General features: G+C 38.3%; 1 protein-coding gene across 1 annotated transcript; it reads right to left on the bottom strand.

Annotated features, from left to right (window-relative positions):
- Positions 1-1925: 1925 nt before the first annotated feature.
- Positions 1926-20790, bottom strand: LOC119785220 (neurturin). Its single transcript, XM_038287725.1, is given in 5 exon segments — positions 1926-5325; positions 5327-5463; positions 5979-6243; positions 20049-20483; positions 20634-20790. Coding segments are annotated over 3 exon segments (663 nt in total). The 5' UTR covers positions 6217-6243; positions 20049-20483; positions 20634-20790; the 3' UTR covers positions 1926-5037.
- Between the last annotated feature and the right edge of the window lie 3439 nt (positions 20791-24229).

Below are 24229 nucleotides of genomic sequence, written 5' to 3' on the forward strand. Positions count from 1 at the left end.
GTTTGAATACTGACATAATTGCTCCACTGAAGACGCCCTTTCCTCTGCTCTTCACCTCAGCCTGGAGGAGGAGAGGACCCTCATGTGGATGATGTTCCAGGACTTCAGTTCAGCTTTCAACACCATCATCCCACAGCATCTGATGGGCAAACTGGAACAGCTGGTCTTCAGCACACCCCTTTCCAATTGACTCCCTCACCAAAGACCTCAGTCAGTCGAGGTCGGACAAAACATCTCTGATGTCATCACCCTGAGCACAGGCTCCTCTCTGGGTTGCGTCCTAAGCCCCCTGCTGTTCACCCTGATGACACACGACTGCATCCCTAGGTTCACCACCAATCACTTTGTGAAGTTTGCAGGCAACACCATGGTGGCCTCCCCAGAGACGACAACAACTAGGACAACAGAGAGGAAGTGGAGCAGCTGGTGGGTTGGTGAAGAGAAAACAGCCTGATCCTGAACGTGGAGAAGACGAAGGAGATCATCGTGGACTTCAGGAGGAAACAGCCTAAACAAGCTCCAATGGTCATCAACAGCTTAGCTGTAGAGGTGATCAGCATCATCAAATTGCTAGTAGTGCACATCACAGACAATCTCACCTGGACTTTGAAAACCACCTCACTCGTTAAAAGGCCACAAAAGCGCATGTATTTCATGCGGTGGAACCTGAGAAGGTTGGTGAGGACAGCAGACAGGATCTTCGAGACTCCCCTTTCCCTCCATTAAAGACATTTTATCCCATCGCTGCCTGTTCTGGGCCCGTAACATCATCAGCAACTGCTCACACCCCCACCACAGACTGTTCTCCCCGTTACCCAATGGGAAGAGGCTTTGCAGAATTTGCAACAGGTTTTATTCCCTACTGCCACCAGACTCCTGTACTGTTGAAACCCTGTATTGAAGACTGCATCACACTCAGAAACACCACATCTGCACTAACAATGTGGAATAATCCCTTTAAACAAAACACAACTCAATGTTCTTCTGAATTTTTTCACCATAATTATTTATTTTGGACTGCACTGAACCTTCCCATATCAATGATTTTTGCAGCATGACTTTAAACTGGTTTTCCTTTTCTCCTACACTATCTACAATCTTGATCACTGCTGCACTTTATAAGTGGTAATGCTCATTTCACTGTTGTAAGCTGCTTATTCACTGTTGAAAAGCTGTATGCATCAAAATATAATTTTGCATACACTCTGTGTACACTCTGCTCTTGTAACTGACATACCAGCTTTCTCCAATACTTTATTACAACTTAATAAGACTAGAGTCTATGTCCAAGAGTGCAAGTCAAGCCAAAGTTTACGTATAGCCAGTCTGAAGACTTTAAATTTTGCACCTTGTGCCTGACTCTACTGGAGTTGGAGAGTCAAACTTAAAGGGCCCCTTCTGGTGTAGTTGCTGTACAGATTTGAATCCAGATCCTTTCGTGGCTGGTTTTGATATCCAAATAAAATCTGTTGATATAAATGGATCTGAATCTTCAAAAAACAAACAAACGGGGGGGAAAAAATTGTTGAAGAATTTCTGCTCTGTTAGAGATAAGAAATGATAACTCTCTTGTTCCTGCTAAATGCAGATCATTAAGCAACCCACTTGGCACCCTGCCCCATGCTTAAGCCTCCGTCACCAGCACCATTGGAAACCTTGGCAGTGAAGCTGCTGTGAAACAGATGATTTTAGAAAGTGAATCTTACACAGTGATGTAGTGTGGGGACAAAGCTGCTCTGTTTTCAATCTGCTGCATGGTTTATTCATTGAAATCTGATCATCAGCAAGTCTTAAATCTTTACCTTCATCACATATTTTTGCTGCTTTTATCTTAACATGAACAACTTTCGGCGTTAACATTTTATTAGCTGTTTAAAATATAACTGAGATCTGCAAAGGTTCAGCGCAGGAGAAATAATCTTCCACATGTTTAAAATGTTCTTTATTCAGCAGACAATATAGAGTGTAAGATAAAACATTTTTGGCACAGTTGCTCGATGATAAAAAGCTGTCCCCTTTATATGTGATAATCTTAATAAATATGAAAATCTATAATTTATTTAAAAATAAATACAATATAAACTACAACATAGATGCACCGCATCTGCACCCCATGTGTACCTTCTCTTGAGAAAAACAAAAATGCAAAACAATAGTTGTACTTCAGGCAGTTATTTGAAACTACATAAGGGTACCCAAGGGTGGAAAAGATGCATTATAGTTCATGTACACAGCTTATTACTCTCCTAAAATCTACCAGGCAACACAACACAGAGGCATGTTCAGGGCCATTCAAAAGGCTGTACAGTGGGTCATGGGTCAGACAATGATTTACAGAAGGGTTAAAACTTCAGCTGTCTGCTTCTCAGAGCAAAAAAGAAAACATCCCAGCAGCTTTTTCTAATACCGTTCATATGTTTCCAACTTTCTCCTGTTTCATCTTTTCAAATCAGTTTAGCCCACTTAGGGACAAAAAATTCACAAATTCCATCCAGTCTAATATTTGGAATGGGTATAGTATTCTTAAATTTAGGTGAAAGCTGTCTAATTGTATTTTATTTGGTAAATTTATCACATCTGATTAGATCCTATATTTTGGCAAATTATTTCCTCCAATGTAAAGATGATGACAAATATTTTAGCACTCCTGGAAAAGACACATATATATATATATATATATATATATATATATATATATATATATATATATATATATATATATATATATATATATATCAATTGAAATATAGCTTCATAATCTTTTTCAATAACATAATTAAGATCTAAATAAAATAAAACAAAGTTGAAAACATCCAACCCCACACCTGAGTACATTTTACAATTTTAGTCACCAAGTCCCCATAACAAGCATTAGACACCAACTACCTAACAAACTGTTGTTTGTTAAGAATGTCAATAAATGATCTCGCCTGACCTTCAAGATTTAGCTTTTGGCAACAAGCAGTCTAAATGGGTTTGACCTGAAATGGAAGTCTAACAAGTAGGATAGTGCATCATCTCCACTGTTGATCACAGTGAGGGTTCTGTGATGCTGAGGACTAGTTTCCCTTTCAGAAGGTTTCAGAGCCTGGATCAGAATCAGACTTGAGCCATGACTGTCCCCCAATGTAAATGCATTTAAAGATGCATTTAAAAACAGTTGAATTAACTAAAAAAACACCATCCATAAGAGAAGACTTATAACTTTGACTCAAATATTTCATCCATTCATTGCTGCCTATGTGACATTAGTAACAAGTCTACAAACGAAATCACAATTCCTGCATCCATGGTAAGTAAAATTGTAGCTTTCTGTGGCAGATTGAAAGATACTGTACAATCGGCCTCCTCAGTAAGAATGGCAGGTAAACCGTCTACCCAAAGGACATAATGTCTAGGACAGAAGGAGCAGGGGCTCAATGAACTCCTATCTCCTGATACTCAACAGCATTTCATTAAGTACGCTGCATACTAAGGGTAAAATCTAGACCATTACATGTTGAATTTTACTTTTTAGCTCAGCTCTTTCTTAATTACAACAAACTGGATCAGCAATCATGCTTCAGGAGACAGTGTTCATGTAAAATACATCCATCTAATTAGAAAAATACCATGCTACTTGTATTCCTGCTCTACTCGACACAAATTGGACCCCATTTTAAAGTTGACTTTCATAAAAGCTGCAAATTTCAGCCATATCATGCTGAAGCTCAAGGCCTGGGAATTCAAACAGAATGACATCATCTACAAAAAACTAACAATGAGACCCTGATTCCCAATTCAGACACCCCTCCATAGACAAATGGACAGCTTTGGCTGCGTCTAACCAAACTACTCTTTGTGCCTGGAATTCAGACTTGGCTCTGGCTTTAAGTATAGAAAGACCCATACAAACCCAGGCAGAGCGGAAAACCAACCATGAGCTCTGCCATGCGAAAAAGGTAAGAATCTCTTATGGAAAATGTTTAAAGACAAATCATTGTCTTGCAATGTGTTACCAGTAGGGGAACAGACAATTGTGCTAACAGGGATTTCACCAAGTTATGTTGTTTTGGAAGATAGTCATTTCCCACTTCATAAATGTACTCAAGTTGAAGGCTGGATTAAAAAATTATAGATATAAGGTTATGCTACTGCAAAAATACATCAATTTGTAAGACTTTCTGCACATCTTTTCCAGGGGTGCCTGTTATATTATCTGGAGAAAGTAGGGGAGGTTTTGTTCTGCAGGATGTTTACACTGAGAATACATACATGTCTAAAGTCTCTACACAAGATAAAAGAAATGCAGTAATTATGGGTTTTGTACCACTCACTAAAGATTTATATCTTCCATTGATAAATTATAAGTAACACTTCTCTTGTTTACCTTTGTAGTAAAGCTGCAGTTAGTAACAAAGTACATAAATCAGGAAACATGTCATAAAAATCTTCTTAGACTGCAAAAATGCAACACAGCTCTCTGGATGCATCTCAAAATGTAACCTTTTAAGTCATCCTGTGCTGATTTTTAAGCAAACCTCGTCTTATTTACGTGCCAGAAACTACCTCGTCTTATTTGTTGGAATAAGTGTGTAAACGTAAAATTTTGGATAGAAATTTAATTGAAGTGCAATAACAACAATGATCCGATCCACTCTGGCTTATCGTTCTGAATCTAAACATGTACAAATGACTAAGAAGACGCAAACCTCATGTTGCTAAACTGCTGTTAACACCATAGTTTACAGTGTTTCCTACACAGATAGAAAAGATATTAACATGAATTTGGGTGTGCTGCCATTTTCCCTTTCTTTTTTTATGTGGAATCCAAACATGGCACTTGCCATTTACTTGATCCGCATCCAACTGGTGTTGACAGATAAATTCATTCAAAGTCAATCAGTCAAAAAGGTTCCCATGGAGGCGCGATAAACACTTTCTCATTGTTTTCTTCTCTCTGCTGGTGTTTACATTCCCTTGTTTGTCCATTATGCATCCTTTTTCAGCAGCAGAGCTTGGAGCAGCTTAAAGAAGGGAGAGGCTCCTTACTTTGGGTCATACGCACCCACAATGCTTTGCTGATACATTAGATATTATGTTATGGCCGCCATTCCCAAAGTAGACAAGAAGTTCAAATTCAGTGGGTCGGCAGCAGGGTTCTTTGCTGACCTTGTTCTTTTTCCGTATTAAGCCTTTTTTAAGTATGTGCTCCATGACAAAGTCATAGTTTTTCTTTTCTTTATCGCATTTACCGCTGCAGTACTGCAGATATATAGTCTCATCGCTCTGGAAACCAAGACCCAGTTCATTCACCATCAGAGCCACCTTCCTCACAGAGCAGGGGCCTGGATTTTTTAGCTCTTTTAGTCCTTCGGGCTTGGGTCATTGTGATGGACTGTTCTCTTCTTCTCTTCCTCTCCAGCAAGGTTCCCAGCACATGCTGAAGCTCAACCTCTGTAAAACTCTGCAGCATCACAGAAACTGAAAGACATATGAAAGATCAACAGACGCGTTATTGGCAGGTGAAAAGGAGAGGCTTATTATGCTTCCTTGTAAATTTGAGATAGACATTCAAAACATTGAGTTCAACAGAATTGATGGTTGAATGCGATAGGGCGTTATCGCTGCTGCAACAATGAACACCGTGCCAAAAGATGAGCTGTTATTTACTTTTTTTTGTCCATTCTGTCTTTATCTTCACTAGCATGACAAAACTGTAATTCCATTAAGATAATTTTGCTGATAAATACTGGTTAATGAAACCATGTTAATGGAAAAAAAGTGAAATATGTTCCCTGCTGTTAAAGGGTGCAGAGCTTGTATGGAGAGTTTATGACGTATGAGGTGTTCATTGACCGCAGGTTGTTTCGAGACATTAAAACTTGCTCTATAAACAACAGAGTCAGGTACTAAATGTTTTGACTGAACTTAGTCAACCTATTCCCATGACATCTTATCTTAAACAGACAAAGGAAGAAAGAAATCATGTTTCTCACACTCTGAGAGCAGGGAGTTCATGTTGTTGCCTGTTGAGCGGGTCTTCCGACGAAGGCTTTCTGTCTGCAGGGGCACAGCTTCTGATTCTGCTGAAGGCGATTCTGGGAATGATGATGTGCATGGATGTTTCACACTGACTCTGAACTCTCTGATGGAGACCATGCTTCTAATGAGGAAGGTGGACAGGGCTGTGGCACATAGCACGAAGGCAAAAGTAGCACCTTTCCATAACTTCATCTTAAAGCGTGGGGGAGCATTGAAACTCTGCAGAGGTGGAGGAAAAAAACAAGAAAAAAATACACAGAGTTTAGATGTTATGTCACATTTAAATCACAGATAAAATTACCTTGAAGGTGAGCCACATATAATTTTACATTTCTGGGGCTTTCTAATTTAGTTGTTTTATAGCAATGGTTTTTTTTTTTCATCCTCTGCTTGTCTGTGGTAAGAGTACATAGATACATAATGAAATGACTCACTTCTGTCTGGGGTGGCACTCATAGTAAAGAAAAAAATAACAAAATTAGTGTATTGCCTTCTGTTCTATATGAAATTGTCGAAAGGATGTTATATAATATATAAAATGTAATGACGGTGTCTGACTTTTTTTTAAATGCATTGAAACGCATCTGTAAATTTCTAGCTGAAAATCTAAAATATATGAAACAATTAATTACAGAAGATATTATTTAACATTTAAAACGTTTCAATATGATAGATTTTATTTTTGTTGTAATTCAATTCAAAAAGCAAAACTCTCAAATCAGAAGCATTACAAACAGTATAATGTGTTTCATTATTTATTCCTGTTTATTTTGATGGTTAAAGCTTACGGCTAATGAAAAACACTCAGTGTTACACAGATAGGATAAAATCATATTGTTTTTTAGATAAATAGATGGACTTTCATCTTCCCTTTGAAAATAACCCATAAAAATAATGATAGATTTGTTTTCACTGTACTTAACATGATCAAAATCTGCCAGTGCAGATTTATTGTATAAACAATAAATAAGAGAAATTAAGTTAATATAGTAACAGACTATAAAAGCTTCAAATGCTTTACTACCTTGATATGTCTGTATTGTGGCGTTTGGTTTTAAATTGTTTATTATTAGAGAAAAAAAAAGAAAACAAAAGGTAAGTTCATTTTCTTTTAACCATACAGGAGTATGCATTTAACAACATGTACAAATTTGCAATTATACTACATATAACAACACTGACTGCAAAGTTGTATTCAGACATATGTTAAGGTGGCAAGAATTTTGTTAGAAAAAAGAAAAAGCAACAACAAAGCTATTATGAAACAAAATCACACAAAAGATATTAAAAATATAATAACAACAGATCTAGAAAGGAGAGTCAGAGAGCAGAATGGAGTCAACGGTCTAAAAAAATCGGCATCAAAGGCATTATTAGAATATTTCCCCAAATGGTTGCCAAATATATACATTTTTCTGCTGAATTTAGAATTATTGTCCAGATGCCTTTCTTAAGGTGGAAGAAAGACACCTTTTCGCCAACTGTGAGTGTTTTGGAGGTGATCTTGACCAATAGACAATACAATCCAATGTTATAGGTCCAAAAACTGCAGTCATCTGGATGCTTGTTTTGAAAGTATACAAAAATAAACTGATTCCCAACTATAATTGATTGAAACATGGATATAATCAAAATATATGTGAGGAAGACAGTTGGGCCCTTTTTTTATTTCAACTAAATATAGATGTTTAAATCCTTTCAGTCTATGTCTAATTTATATGGATGTCATCAGTTGTCATCATCCTCCTAATTCTTGCTCCCACATTTTTTAAATGCAGTAATGGTGGACATGTATGGTGGCTTTAGAAACACTGGCCCTCTCTCAATATAAACACTTGTTTGTATCAACAGACTTGCGTAATTGTGAAATGTCACCAACGACGGCCAATCCTAAAAACATTTCATGGCAAGTATGCCCAGAGTACCCTGATGTGTTCTTGCTCTAACCATTTTATCAGTGATGCAATAAATGCACCCTCCTGTAGACTTTTGCCAGAAATTTGTTCCACAATTGAGCTACCAGCAGCTGTAAATGGAAAACATAAGTTTGAACAAGTAGTGGTTTTATTCCACTAAAAAAAGTCACAAAAAGTGGTTTTAAGATGTTTACTCAGGCAGGAAGGTCGACCTCAAAACTTTTCCTATCTAGTTGGTTTATCTACAATGATAATACACAGTGGCTACAGGCTATAGGCAGACAGTGCCTTGTTTCCTGCTACCTCCTCGCTCTTTGTAGCGGCTGAAAACGAGCCATAAAGAGTTTAGTTGATGAGAATCAGCTCTTTCACGTCTGAGGCCATGTTTCTGGACCCGAAAAAGGTGGCTGTTTCCCTTTAGATTGGAGGAGAGTTCCTGTCTCAAGTGGTGGGGTTCAAGTATCTGTTCGTGAGTGAGGGGAGAATGGATGGGGAGATCGATAGATGGATTGTTGCGGCTGCTGCTATGATGCAAACACTGCACCAGTCTCTGTGGTGAAGAGAGAGCTGAGCAAAAAGGCAAAACTTTCGATTTACCAGTCAGTCTGCATTCCTTCCCTCACTTGTGGTCATGAAATCTGGATCATGACCGAAAGAACGAAATCTGAAGCAAAAATCAACCGAAATGTTCTCCTCTCCAGGGTGGCTGGGCTCTCCCCTAGAGATTGGGTGAGGAGCTTGGTCATTCGGGTGGGGCTCCGAGTAGAGCTGCTTCTCCTCCACATTGGGATGAGCCAGCTGGGGTGGCTCAGACATCTGTTCCAGGTACGACCCACTGGGCGAGGACGAAGCAGAAGACGACGACACCAGTTTTAGCATATCTGATTGATAACTGTACGTAGCAGAATTTAAAATGTATTAATTTTCTATGGAAATCTTTTCACATTTTTAAATTAATGCAAGTGTCCTATAAACTCTGTCACTATTGTTTCTTACTCATGCAACAATTTCATTCATTTGTCTTCATCTCATTTTTGTTTTGCTATTTATCATCACATTTAGAATAGTTAGATAAATTACCCCTCAGTGGTCAAATAGAATACATTCATTTTCCTTTATTCTAATTACCTCTGCCAAGGAGTTTAAGTTTTTAGGAGAGTTTGTTTGTTTGTCTGCGCTGCACAGGATAACTTGAAAAGTTATGAACAGATTTTAATTACATTTTTAAAAAAGGTCCTCCTCGGTCTACACAACAATCTAAATTCTGGTGATGATCCACAGCATAATCGGGATGCAGGATTTTTTTTTTTAAAGGATTCTTTAACATAGGTTGGTGGAACAAGCAGTTCCCCCCCAACCAGAGGGTGGCAGCAGTGATTATTAACAGCATCGGACTCAAAGGAGTCCAGAAATAATAAACTGAAGACAAAAACACAGGAAAGGTGAGCCATGCCTCGCTCAAAGCCTTGATCTGCTGATAAAAGCAGAAAGCAGAGTGAATGAAGAAGGTGAGAGCAGGACAAACACCAGACGCTGCAGACATAGGTTGAGCCTTATTCATAAACTTTATCAATATCAATCAATCAATCAATCAAACTTCTTTATTGTCAACTACAATTTACATTGCAATCGAAATTTCAGTTTCAGTACAACTGTTCATCACAATACGTCACATACATTTGGGTGCGGGGGCTGAGAGGGGGGAAATGGATTTATTGAGACCATACATGCCGCAGAACGCTGCCATGTGGCAGAACGGCTCATTCTTATGGCTTGCCAGGTTCCCACCAGTTACCTGGCTTACCAGGTCCCAGGCGGTTACCTATTGCGCTGCCTTTATCTCTGTGGAAAGATAGGAGCCACATTGGGGTAGAGAGGGGGAAAAAAAGCATATTTCACACTTTACGCTTGAGAGGATAAAGTTTTCTGCACAAGAAAAGCACATGTAACACAAGACAGACATTTCAGCAGAGGGGTCACATCGGAGGCATAGTCACATGAAGTAAATCGGATATTTTGAGACATGTATAGTGTGTGTATGATGAGTGCGTTCAATTTGTCCCTGAGAGCTGACCACTTACACTTACAGTACAAACTTATGAAATGATTTTAAGTAAAATTTTACCGCAGGTTCACCTTATATGCAAAGGAACAATTCATTTTAATCTGGTAATGATTCAGATCATGTGTGAGTTTTAGCTATAGGTGTAAGTCACAATATGGGGCAAAATTTGATGCTTGGTGGAGGTTTGCAATAGTACAGCAACACATTTTGGCCAGATACAAGTTAGCAAAAAAAAATATATATATATGTTGATTTAAACTTCCCTTTCTTTAAAGAAATAAAAAATAAATTAGAGATAAGCTACGACTTGTATAGCTGTGAATTGCCCACCATTATTTCTTCGGACAAAAAGTAATTTATCAGCAAATGCTCTCACTTAAAGAGAGCAATATTTTTTGTTTTGTTTTTTTCTCCCATCTTAAGTGGGAACAGATGTCTGGAAAAGTAATATAAGAAGATAAACTTTCTTAACTAATATTTTTTTATGAACACAAATTAAATGCTAACTTTGTTATATTCTTATATTTGTGAAAAAAGTTTTTCTTTTCATATTATTTAATATACGAGAAATATAACTAACACTTCTCAGTGAAACAGGGCGTTGATCAAACTTTGAGATAGGTCATAGATGAGCATCAAATGTGCTGTGTTCCAACTGGAGAAGTACTGCAGTAAATCCCTGCTATCTTGGAAGTAACTTTACTTGCTAGGTACACACAAACCAAGCACACAGCAGCATACTTTGGTGCTTGAGTATTGAAAGTTGTAGCCAATGCATTGAGAACCTACCCTGAACTCCTGAATTTGCTTTGCTTCACAATCCACCAACTCTATGCTTATGCACTTTTTTTTTTTACCACAGTTTGTTTTCTCCACTAACTTTTGTTTAGTTGGTTGCGGGAAGCTTCTTCAGTAGTTACCTTTAATTTCTCATACCCATTTTGCAGTGTATTTATAGGTTTCTGCTGCACAACTGTCCATCCACTACTTTCCCTGAATGTTTGTTTGGGCCTAAATAAGACAAAGTTATGTATTTTAGATTTTTTATTATTAATTTCATTATTCTTTTATGATAACTGAGAATATGGTTTTCGAATCTCTCTAATGTGGGATTCACTTGATATTTCAGTTATGAAATTGAAATATCTAAAAGTGTGACTGAAGTTGTCTCTCTTGTCGTATTTAAACTGTCTGGGTAGGCTACGTGCCATTTCACTGCTTGGATGACAATATAAACTTCTTTATTTTATGCTGATGTTTTTGTACAGAGAGCAAATACATTCCTACCTTTACAGGAATCTAGTGACCACACCTATTTGCAAAGTAATGTATGATGTGGCCTCAACGAACATGTGAGCTCTTAGATCCCATTATCACGGACAGCCCATCCCTCCCACCACATCAGCCACAAAAACTTAAAACTCACCCCCCCACTTACGGGCATTCAAGACATTTAGTCAAGATCGTTCATTTTTTTACTTTTCATGTCGTTTCACTAGTGAGCTTAGCATTTCCTCCAATCCGGAAATGGTATTCTGGCAGCAACTTAAAAGCAAAAGCAGACCAGCCTCGCAAAGCGTTTTGCCAGACTGGAGCCTGTAGCTTATATCTATGGGATTGTTTACAGTGAGGGGGAGCCACATATTTTTGTCGTCTGGTTAACTACAGAGAAAAAAAATGAATATGATCTGTAAATCTTTGTACAGTAAGAAGATGTAACAATGAAATTTCCTACTTAAAGGGTTTCTACATTTCCAGTAGAAGTTCTATTTTAAAAACACAGTGGGCAAATTATAGAAACCACTAAATGTGAGTGTTTTGGATGACGCTGGAGGAAACACACAAACTCCATACATGAGTGGCCAAGGAATAAACATTTTATAAACATATGTAACTAGTCCTATCAGTTTAAGCTTGACTCATCAGTCATAATTCCATATTGGTTTGACATGCAGAGGAGTCACAGCACAATGCTATTCATTTGAAAGTCAAACACACAACCAACAAGCTCATTTAATGCCCAGTGTATGGAAATCAGACATAAGGCAGCAGCCCTGGTTCACATCTGATATGTCCTTCTTACTGCTCTATCTGAGAATAAGACATGATAAAATAATGTTTTAGTCGTTATTCTCGTTTTGTTTGATCATCCACTTGCCACAAAAGTGGAACATAATTATAATTTTTTTTTTTTTAGCATTTTGCATGTCTGGATTATTTGGGACCTTTTCTTTATTTATACTTTAATCATTATCCTATTATTAAATCTACTGTTTTGTATCTTCCTCCGTTTTGTTCCTTCTTCACTTATTCCCTACACATGTTTGTCTTTTTTATCGTGCCCTAATCTTTTTCTCACTTTCCTTATATTCTCTATCCGTCCTTCCTTCCTTGTGTCCTGCCTCTCCACTTCCTTCATTGTTGCCTTTTACCTTACTTTAAATCTTTTCCTTATCAATTCTTTTTCATTGTTAACTTTGTTTTATTGTCCTTTCTTCTATCCCCCCTTTGTTGATAGTTTTCCCTCCTCTCTGTCCTTTGTTCCTTCCTTGTCCTTTTTCCTGCCTTTTGTTTTACTATCCCTTTCGTCTTACCTTTCTTTTCTCTCTTGTTTCTGTTCCCCCTTTTGCCACTTCTTTTTGATTTCCTTTCTTGTGCTGAAGCCCATTTCCCTCACGTCTTTCCTTGGTTTCTTCATTCTTGTCCTCCTGGTGTTCTCCCATCTTCCTTCCTCTATAGAATTTCTCTTATATCTCATTTCCATCCTTCTTTTCTTTCATTCCTTGTTTCTTGCCAACCTCCATAAATCCATGCACCCACCCTACCATCTTCTGTCTCTTTTCAAGTTCCCCACTATATGCAATCTCCACTTAGAGACATCTGACATAAAATTGAAATTAACTTTAGTGTCTTATATAATAAAGTACCCCTGAAAGTTCTCTCTTGAATTTTTATATGGCAAAATCTTTAGGAAGCCTGAAAAAAAAATCCCCTCGCTTCTGTTCATGGTGATAAATTGTCAATATTAAAAGAGTCAGTCTGTTATGATGTACAGCCCAGGATGAGATCAGTGTTTGCTTCTTTTATTAATGGGTCAGTTTGGGATGATTACTCATCCCTAGGAGTTAACCGTTTCACACGGCAGCAATGCGTCAGTGTCCTCAGCTTGTTAACTCGGCGGCTCATCTCGATAAAACAATTACCTCGTCAAGAGGAGATGAGGCCTCGGGCATGTCGGTGGCTGACACTGGGCTAAGCCAGGCCGCTGAAAGCTGATCTTACGTCCCCTGAAGACACTTTGATTGTCATAATTGCTCCACTCAGAAACACATTAGTCACATCTGCAGTCGGTTGCCAGCAATAAAAGTGCCAGGGAGCATTCGGCTGCTTGCTCAGATGGTCATGGAAAATTAATCTGCTCAGACATTTAATATCTACCTCTGGCTTTTGCTGCTGAGGACAGAAATACCCAGATACTGATAGGGATAGGTTGGAAGTAGGGGGCACTAGTGTCTACCTTTGGACTGAAATGTAAAGACATAGTGCAAACACAGAGAAACAGTAAGACAGAGGATATAGTGGAACCCCAGAGGACTTTCCTACCAGAAGGAAAAGCCATCCTCAAACAGACATAAAAGCACAGATGAGCTGCAAAGACAACTAAACCAGCTCCCACACATCCTCAACATGTCTGGCTCTTCACAAAAGCGTCACGTGGTGATATGTCCCTGCATGCTGCTGTGTGCCGCTACGAAGGGCGATTTCAAGCGTAAAGCCCAAAACAAACAGAGAAAATCTTCTCTTCACGAATAGGCAAGAGCTAAGGGCAGGAAAGGAAGTTTCTCTTTAATATTACAGCTTTATGTAAGAAATGTTTGCTGTTTACCATTAGCAACAGAAAGCGGTCTCAGAAGAATAACAAATTTCAGCTTATAAAAAAGTGTGTCCATGTATAGCCCATAATGTTCAATGCTGCTCTCTGCCAAGGGCACTAAATTGTTAGCCAAAACATAAGAGGCAATATAAAGTTGTTTTTTTATTGGGCCCCATATGTGATGGTGCTTAACTTGTGCTTTACCTGTGATGAGCACAATCATTTGTTGCTAAACTACTGGGCTGTTTCTGTGTGCTTTTTTTATAGATAGCATCTATCTCTGGTCTATCAATTTGATCCCGTTTATCTACGGTACTCTAGCTTACCTAAGGCATTGGAAGAAGGGGCCCCTTATGACCACCCACTTAGCATATGTACTTGGTCAGGACTCCTATAGTTTGAATTAAGTCTTGGGGATACCCTTCTAAAAACGCCTTTCTAATGCAATTTTAAAAAACAGCTTTAGCTTATAAGTCTCAGTGTGGGGTAAGTTTAAAAGTAAGGCCAATAGAAAGCAAAGAAACAGGTACAAAACTGGGAGGGTGCACAACTTGCCAAGACAATAGAGCAAGGCTCTTTCTAGCACCTTTACAAAAGGAGGACAGAAAGGCGTAAATAAGCTGCTGAGGTGCTCAGTTAAGAAAGCCCAAGTTGCTTTATTGTCAGCGTGTTGATTGTGTCTCTCATCTTCTTTTGGACATAGATTCCCTGTGGCATTCAGATCAGGAAAAGTTCCTCACTATTCAAAGAAAAACTGACTCCAAGAGTTGATATGTTCAAGAATCTTCAAAGCCATTCCTGGGGCATTATGCATGCTTCAATGCAAGTAAAGTGCATTTATGGGCCAATACTCTAACATCAACCAAGCCCTTGTTTCCTCTCAAAGATTGCATTATCTCGAATGACACAATAAAATCGTCGATTTCAAGGAATAATTGGGTCAGTGGCTATGGTGCTGCTAAGCCGACAGTAATGTAATTACAGCAGCATGGCAATCCCATCTTCCCCTCCTTCTGCTTCCAGCGGAAGACCCTCGGCACAATGCCACGGCCAATAAAAGATGAACCAGAGAACTGTCAAAGTGGACATAGGTTACATTAGTGGTTAACACCAGCAGACAGGGGGGCTTTCTTGTCTCCCTGCTTGGATCTCGACCAGCGGGGAATGACTGCTGCAGAGATCACAGACAGACTGAATGAGGAGCTTCTTTGTGCACATACCAGCTTTTTGTGTCTCACTTCTGTAGCATTTTTTTTTCTATAGGCTCCCTAAATACTGCCTGCTCTGTCTCCCTGTGACTCACACATACCATAAACACACACGCACTGCCGTTGCATGGTTTCTCCTTCCGCAGATCATCTGACGCAGGCGTGCATAGATAAACTTTCCAACCCTGCAGTGTTTGTCAGAGTTGCCTTTTTTGCTTTCATGTTCCCACAGCAACATCATCCAACACTAGATTATCTGTAGGTTACATAAAACCTCTGCCTTTTGATATCCACAATCCCCCTCGGGCCAAACCTCCTGTGTATATGTATATTGATGCCACTAAACAACCAAAGGCTTTTACTAACAGAACATGAATGCTCTGCTCCACCTATGTGACCAGATGGTTCAACACTACACTGTGCACATATCATCAATACCTGCACTGAAAAGATAACAGCGGCATAGCAAACAGTGGCAAAGACACCTACTGTGTTGTTGCAGAGAAACAACGTGCTTATGGAGTCCAAGAAAGGTCTAGTCTTGTCTTTTCTCCTCTAAAGTGAGCATCAGGAGGCTCGAGATCAGTGCTTGGAGATGGTAATAGGGACATATTCCAAAGATCAGGGCGGGATTAGCACTAATGCCTGCCGGGTTTATCTACAGTCACGTGGACAAACACCTGGCTGCAGTGTTGGTGGCTGTGTGTGTGTGTGTCAGTGTTAATCCATCTGACACCTCAAACTCAAGGGTTAGGCTAGCATGCTCTGAGAGAAGACAGGCGCCTCTTCCTCAATAAACCTGTCCCAAATGTCGGAGTAATGAGGGGAGAGAAAAGCATTGGGTTTTGCGACTCTGATCTGTCGGGTTGGCACTAAAAAAAGGGGTGCAGCATAACTTGGGTGACCTGAACCAGGACTGGATGTTCTAAGAGAATCCATTTCTTCTAATCCAGCTAAAAAGTTATGTTAAAATGTGTGGCAGTTTTATTGGCAAGCCACATGAGTTGGCTGGAACTCTGTCACACAGTAACCAAGGGATTATTAAAACAAAGCCTGGTGCTTGTTAGAGCGAGAGCTGCTGTTCATTATTTAGAAAACATCTTTTTAAACATTTTAACATGCATTTCACACATTCTTGTATAGTTTTTTCTACTTAGTGGCTAAGAAAGCTTAAATGTGTCCCTTCCTGTGGAAGAATTCTTTCTTATATGTTGACAAACAGTCTCGCAAACAACAGCACCACTGATTCTATTGCATGTGACATTATGTACATTTACTATATAACACTCAACTATTAGGTATATATCTTATATTGAAAATAACTGGCAAAGTCATCAGGTACAGAACGAGTTGCATGACAGTTGTAATTGAAAGTAGCTTTCCTTATTACTATTTTTGTTACTGAGATCAATGTTATGTGGGCTACTTTCTAAAGAAGAGTCCCTGAGCTGCTATTCTGGACCTTAATCTGTCCATGCCAGATCCTCTTTTAGCACAACAGAACTGACTCTAAACCCTTGTTAAACAAGTTGATGTTTTTGCCGCGCAAGGTTTGGTGACCATCTGCTACTCGCTGAACTGCACTTTCAAATGTTAGCAAAAACAAAGGCAAGAAACTAAAACAGCTTTACAATTAGCCATCTTTACTTTACTTTATTCTTAGTTATTTTCAAAATTTGTCATACTTTACAGCAAGTTTTAACACTATTTATGGAAAATTTGACTTCTTAAACTCTTAAAAGCTGCTATACTTTGTAAGACAAAATGCTGGAACAGTTAAAGTGTGCAGAAGGCTAATACTGCATGGAGATGTTGACATGCTAGACATGGGCATGCTGCTGTAACTTGGACACATTTGACACATTTATGAAGTTATATACTTGTTTTTTTAAGTTGAAATTTTGACTTCAGAACAAAACAAAAACAGGAAGAAGTTGTCTTGTCTCTCTAAGTGAAACCTAGCCAATCGTTTGTCAGGGTTCTATTGAAGTGGCATTTGTCCCACCCACTGAGTTTAATGGCTGAAGCTGACGGTTTAAATTATCTCATGATGCATCTGCTGCAGATGCATCATGAAATAAGTAAATACAGAGTTTGACAAGGAAATATATATTTAAAGAAATTCATTTAAAAATCTTTAATGTCATAATTAAAAAGGTATATTTGATTTTTCAATGGCACAATCAATAATAACATTTTAGATTTCATAAATTAAATGTACATTTAACAGTTTAATTATGTATTAAATTAATAAATGGTGCATTTGTTTATTTAATAGTACATCATGTATTTTATATTACATTTCATTATTTTGCATTATTTTAAAACTATTTCATTCTTTATTAAATTTATAGTACATTTAACTGTTTAATGGTACTTTTAATGATTTCATTTTACATTTAATAATTTCATGGTATGTATATTTATTTAACAATACATTTACACCTATTAGTTTATGCTAAGTTTAATCTTGTCTTCTTTAACCTTCTATACACAACAGGCCTATAGAAAAAAAAAAACCCTGTCTCTTGTTATAGGGTAAAGTACCATACTCATACTACATAATAAACAACCTTTGCTGTGGACACCATTTCTAGGGGAAGAAAACTTTTTCTTAATTTCATGTGTTTTTTGTGTTTAAGATGAGAAGGAAGCATGGAAATGTAAAACCCAATTTAAAGGAATTTATATGCTCTACAACTTGTAAAGACATGCCTGCAGCTAAGAGAGATGGCAAACATTTTTCAGTGTCTTCCTTTGGTGCTGTTATAGATCTTTCTGGAACAAGACTAATTTGGAAATGTTTATCGTTCTGTAAATCTGAAATAAGGGTTGATGTACTATTTGTACTGTGTACTTAAAATGCTTATGCCAGCCGTGCTATGCTTGATAAAAAATAAGTAAAAAAATAAGTTGCTAAAGAATTTGGAATTTCAAGTATTGATAAAGTTGTTTTATTTTAAATACAAAATTGAAACAGATTTAAAGAACACTAGAAAAGAAAAGAAAACATTTTTTGATGGCTGTATCTTAACCTCCTTTTGTTTAAAGTGGAAAAAGAGAAATTTGAAATTCACCAAAATATTTACCGACGCGTTTAAATTTAAAGTCACAATGTGTAACTTGTGGCAACTAGGGGCACTAGACCTCTAACCTCCATGTTAATTCCCACTAAAGGCCACATGGGAAATTAAACAGCCTCCCTCTTTGTTATAGATTTTGATAGCAAACCACTTTGATAAACAGACTGATATACCATCGAGTTACTTAAAGATAAGGCCACATTCACCTCTCTAGATTAAATCATATGTCAGAGAAACAAACGTATGTCTGATCAGGTAAGTTTTTTTTTAGCTGTTTTTTTATTTTGGTTTGCTCTTTGTGTTCAATGGGAGCTCACTCTGCTGTAAAGTGGCACCCTGGCTCAGATGAAAGAAAAAAATCCGCTATGGATCCGATTCACTCCAGTTACATAGGCGAGTTTTTCTAAAAGGGTCCAAATGCTGCATACTGACCTGAAAATCATACGCTATATTTCAAATAGATCAAAACTTACACAGAATCACAACAAACATGGAGACAAGATATCAGAAAACAAATCTTCATCTACACCTGTTTTAATGAGAGAGCAAAAAAAGCCCAAAATGCTATGGAAAATGACCTTTCTCTGGCTACAGAGTAATATAGCTATTTCTTTACCCCTCTTTCAAGCATGCTATCCAGATGCTTGAAAAAATTATAATTGTTATAATTTTTTCCCTTTCTGTAGCTGCAGAACAAAATCATCTTCTTGGTAAAATATCTGTTTAAAAAAAGTAACAGTTGTGGTGCTCTCTTTTAGGATCAGGAATATCATTGTAAATAAACCTTAAAGTATATGAATGGTATGAGTAAAACCTAAATTTACCTTAACAATAGTAACATGCCCGTGTCAACTACTAAAATTGTACTGAACAGAACGACCTCAGATGTTTATTCTCCTCAACATCTTCTCTGATTGGGTCTCTTTTTAATTCTTTGTAGTCGGCCACAATATCATGTCTGATTTTCCCTTCCAAAAGCTATAACTACCCTTTTCTGAAGAGATTTGATAAATAGAGCCCCAACACAGCTTCTATTTAATTCTAGGATTAGTAAAGTATAAATGAAATGAGTATTTTGGAAAAGAGCCCGTTGTGGCAAGACCTCCAGGGAAGGAAAAATCTGTGCTGCTGCTGAGTCCGTTGATCTCACGTTTATCTTCCTCCAGTCACAATCAGATTTGTCAGGTTATGAAAGTTGAATGCCTCAGTTGACTTTAAGCTTAACCTTGATCTGGCCTCCTGGGACACAGATAGATACAGCGTAATCTCTACGTATGATACAGGCTTAGCACAAAGTGGATCATCACTCTAGTAAAAATAATCCAAGAGGGTCTGATCAGGCTTACTGTTTTTCACAACTCATTTCATATTTTATCATCTCCATCCGCTTAATAAACCAATGACGCTCTGGTGTTATAAAAGGAAATGCAGAGGCTGGGAACAAAAATTAGTGGAGGACACTTAGCTGAATGCCTTTGTGGAAGAACCAGAGAGCGACTATGCATGAAAATGAGGCAAACAACCACACTGGTTGAGTGACAGAGAAAAGAAACTTCATTTCTGAAAAACAAAACTTGCCTGCCTGACTGGAGCAGAACAATTTCAATTGCCATTTCGTTTTTTGTTTGTTTATCCTCCAGCTCGGTGGCATACCCCCATTGTAATCAGTGGTCGCTGCTTTGCAAGCATTTCGTGCCAGCTGGGCTTCAGCACGCTGCTGTCATGCGGCTGCAGCGAGGGCCGCTTGTTGATACAGATAATCCAACGTGTGTTTTCTGCCAGTCAGGCACTTAGAGAGGCATCTCTGTCAGCAGCACCTAACGCCTTCCCACATAAGCTGCCAGCTTAAACTAACAAAAGAAGATGCGCTGTCCTTACCGTTCGGCCTGCTAATCCAGACTTAGCTGCGTGGCGTTGGCTTCAGCTGACCTCCTCGGGCAAGTGCTGACTGGGTAAGTCCATCTTCATCACAGGTGAGAAGAAGAGGCAGGAGAACTGCTTTTTCCCATGAATTCTGCTACAGTTCCTTGGCCTTGCAAGTACGGGAGATGTCTTGACTTGATTCAAGTCCAGGATGTCTTATTCTTTAAAAGTATTTGCATTTCCATTGAAATCTTTTAAGTGGTGAAGATCAAAATCAACATTCCTTTAATTGCAAAAGCATGCCCTCTGTGACACTCAGATTGATCCATTCAAAAAAGAAAAGAGCTTGAAGGGACTTTAGGCTTTGCTTCAGAAAACGCCCGTCAACATGCCTCTTCGCAGAGAACTTTTTGCTCTTCTGTTTTGCAGCAAAAAAACAAAAACTTTAACCTAAAACAGAAGGAGAGAGCAGAGCTGAGGTGCAGTGGCATGCAATAAGCAGATCCCACAGATGTCTTAACTTTTATCCCATCTGTTGAAAAACTCTCTTCCTGTCAGAGCAATGTGTCTTCACTGATGGAAGGACAATGCACATCTTACCCTTTTTTCCAGCAGCAGGTCCGCTGTTCTGCTCCCAGGAGGGGAACTCTGCGGGTCGAAAGGATGGGTTTGGGTGAGGAGGGAGAGCGTGGTTACTCTAAGTGGAGCAGAGAGCTTCTTTCTGATGCCTCTGCCTGCATCTCCCCCCCTCAAACTGTTGCTCCTCCTCCTCCATAGTTGTGCTTGTGGGCCGAGTCGGATTACTCCTGATATGTTAATCTTCCTGGCTCTAACTCCAGGAGCACTAAAGGATGCTTTGGCCTGAGCAGGAGCTTACATTCACCGTCTGCTGCAATGGAGTCTGTCACCTTAAGCAGGCAATTGGTAATAGCCTCAACTGGGCAGTTAGGGTCTGTTGAAGCAAGTGCTTTCCAGTCATTTGGGGGGAATTAAGAAAGTTCACAACTGATTTAAAAGGTTATAAGACAAGATTAAAACATCTAAGCAGTTTTATTACAAAGCGAGTATTTCAAGATTCAATCTGCAGTTAGTTGGAGATAGAACCAAGGTTGATGTTGTTGAGGATCTCACATTTCCCTCCAATCCAGACCCGTGTTTCAGCCCGTGAGCCCTGGAGGAGCAAACGAGGAGCAGATGGTCGTGCTTTTGGAAGGTATCAGGCCGTCCAGACTGCAATCTAAATAAATACCCTGTTCCCAGAGGAAATGTGTCAGGTGCGCAGGGTCGGTAATGTATAAACAGAGTCCAACCTGTTTAGAGATGAGATAACTGATACACAAGATCTGAGAGGTTGCCAAATAAAAACTTCACAGGTGATGCTTTTGGGCAGCGTAAACCTTTTCACTTAAATCTGCACAAGAACCACATTTGGAGCCAGAGATGGTTAAATTAAAGTATTAGCCAGCAACACAACAGGAAATACATTATTTGTTAACAATTGTCTTATTCTAACAACATGAGTCATATGGACACACTCATCCCAACTGAACACAAATCACGGATTACAGGCAAAACTGTGGCTCAGTGTTTACTTTCTAAGAGTCATAGATGCTTTAGAACTGAGTGGGATCAAAATGGAAATACCAGAGGAATTTCCTGTCGGCTTTTAAGTTTGAATTAACTGAAACGAGGGACTTAAAAACTGGTGGTGCTTTCGTTGCCTGTAGTGACAGAAAAAATAATTTCAAACTTTCAAAGGTAATTATCAGCCAACGAGATGAGGCTCTCTTTCTACAAGTTCAAACACATAAATCTTTATTTCGAAAACTCCTGAGGAAAATAATGTCGAGGAGAGGATTTTGGCTCTTTTCCTTAATAATTCTTGAGCATGATATTATACTGTTTATGACCGGACATTATACTAGGACTATAGGTGAAATTATACACTGTAGCAGGGATTATAAGTGAACAAAATGATAATATAGATTAATTGGGGGGGAAACTGCCTCAGAGCGTAGTGGGTAATATTTAAAGAACTCCACATAAAACTAAAAAAAAAAAAAAAAGAAAGAAAGACAGCTAGAAGGAGGTCAGGAATTACACCAATCCGAATTAAAGCGTATTTCAGATATAAACAGGAAAACTGGAATGTGGCAAACACTTTGTTCACAATTGTAACTCCCCAGTTTATAACTGCTGCTGTCCATTTGCTGTTAACCAGCAGGGGAATATTAGGAGTTGAGGTTGAAGTTGTTGGGAAATCTCTGATTTTTATTTCATGTAATTCAGACTTCAGGGGACTTCTGTTTATATCCTCCCACTATGAAAATGTTAACTTTGTAAAGCTGAATTGTACAATCCTTGAACCAAGCATGCATTTTAATTGATATTAATTAAACCTTTTATGAAAAGGTACTACGGCACCTAATCCCCAGGCTTTCTTGTGATTTTTCGATGTGTGCCCTTGTATGAGACCTCAGGGTTGATAAAAAAAAAAGGGAAGCTTGATTGTAATTGGAAAATACTTTGTAAGTTATGCCTATTAACAAATTAAAGTAGACTATTAGGTTATTTTCAATATAAACTGAAGCTGATGATTCTAAACCCCAAGGCTTCTGCAGATCTGCTGCAAGACAGATTGCTGCAGCGCATCATTCCTACATGCAGCTAACAGCATCTAAGCAGCTCTTTGAAAAAGTCTGTGATATGAGCTTTAAAAAAAGATTTGATTTACCTTTGGGATTAATACAGAACTTTTGAATTCAATATACTTGAACTGCTGCATTAAGTGGGAATATGGATTGAAATTGAATCAAATCTAAGTTGATTGAGGCGCTGTCCGCACAGAGATGAGTTTAGATTAGGATTACCAACTCTGTGAAAATTAAATAAAGGACATTTCTTGGCCAGGTATTATCTTCCACCCTACCAACATGAATTCATTTTTGCCTTTTATTGTGTTTGTGGACTGATTTAGCAAACATTTATATCAAAGCTGAATTAAATTAGACACCAAATATTTTTTCTGATAATGGGACATTTCTTTTTTTTAAGGGACAATAAGGAAACCTTGCTTAGGTGTAAACTAAAAGCAAAATGCACTTTGCTATTAAGGTGTGATGATGACAGAAATCTAGGGTTTTGAGGAAGCAGAAACAATGATTTTTGGAATTAGGTCTAAGAGTAGAAAGATTTTAAAGCCAGATGCTTTCTTAAAAGATAACGTTCTAGCTCCACCTCTCTGCATTTGTATTGAATGGTTTGATGTGTTCCTGTCACAGTGCCACCAGTGTAGAAAACCATATGTGGCATCCTTTTTAAATAAATTTATACACAGACAACTTATTAAAAAGGGTTGGGAAACATTCTACAGCGCTCTAGGGATTGCACATTTTTTACAAATTCTATTTTAAAAAGATATTTTTTTTCTCTGTGTGGATGCCAATTGAATATGCCAATTGTTCTGTAGTTACTTCTAGTATTTTTATGCTGACAAATATATAGTTTATCAAAGTTGCTATTATTTTGTTTTAACAAACAACAAAAAATGTCGATTTTGAGTATGATGTTGGGGAAAAAAACAAAAGCTTTCAAACATTAACTTGAACATTTTGCTTACTGTACTGTAAACGTAAACCGGTTGTATGTGTGTAGTAAAAATGTGTATCATTCCGGTGGGTCCTGGAAATGTTGTCATTTAAGGATGAAATTCCTGCAATAAAAAATGCTTCCACCAATCTATTTTGTTTAAAGTACAGCAGAAACTAGCTGTGTGCGAGGGAATTAGGAACTTGATATTTTTCACAAGGTTGCAAATCAGCAGGTGCAAATCGCCTCAATCCCACAATTAAAACACAAAGCAAACAAGATTGTTCGTACTAACTTGGACATGAAAATCGGTTTGGGGCCAGAATAGAGCATGTAAACACATGACTTCCACTTAGCAGGGGAGGTCATGCTTTTGTAGCCTTGAAAGGGATCCATCCGCACAGAAACATTTCCTGACATCAAGCAGGAACATTTCTCCTCTATACATATTGTTCACAGATGTGTATGTGTTCGTAGCCCGGCCTTGGCAGTTTTTATTTTTTTTGCAGTTTTTTTAAAATGCAACAGCTGTTAATTGCAAAATCAAGTCAGAGACAGCGCAAGTCAAACACCGGGTCTGTATATACTGAAAAGTCTCTCTCAACAGT

The sequence above is a fragment of the Cyprinodon tularosa genome, unplaced genomic scaffold (genome assembly GCF_016077235.1).
Source record: "Cyprinodon tularosa strain WSP-4 unplaced genomic scaffold, ASM1607723v1 ctg243, whole genome shotgun sequence".
NCBI classification, from domain to species: Eukaryota; Metazoa; Chordata; class Actinopteri; order Cyprinodontiformes; family Cyprinodontidae; genus Cyprinodon; species Cyprinodon tularosa.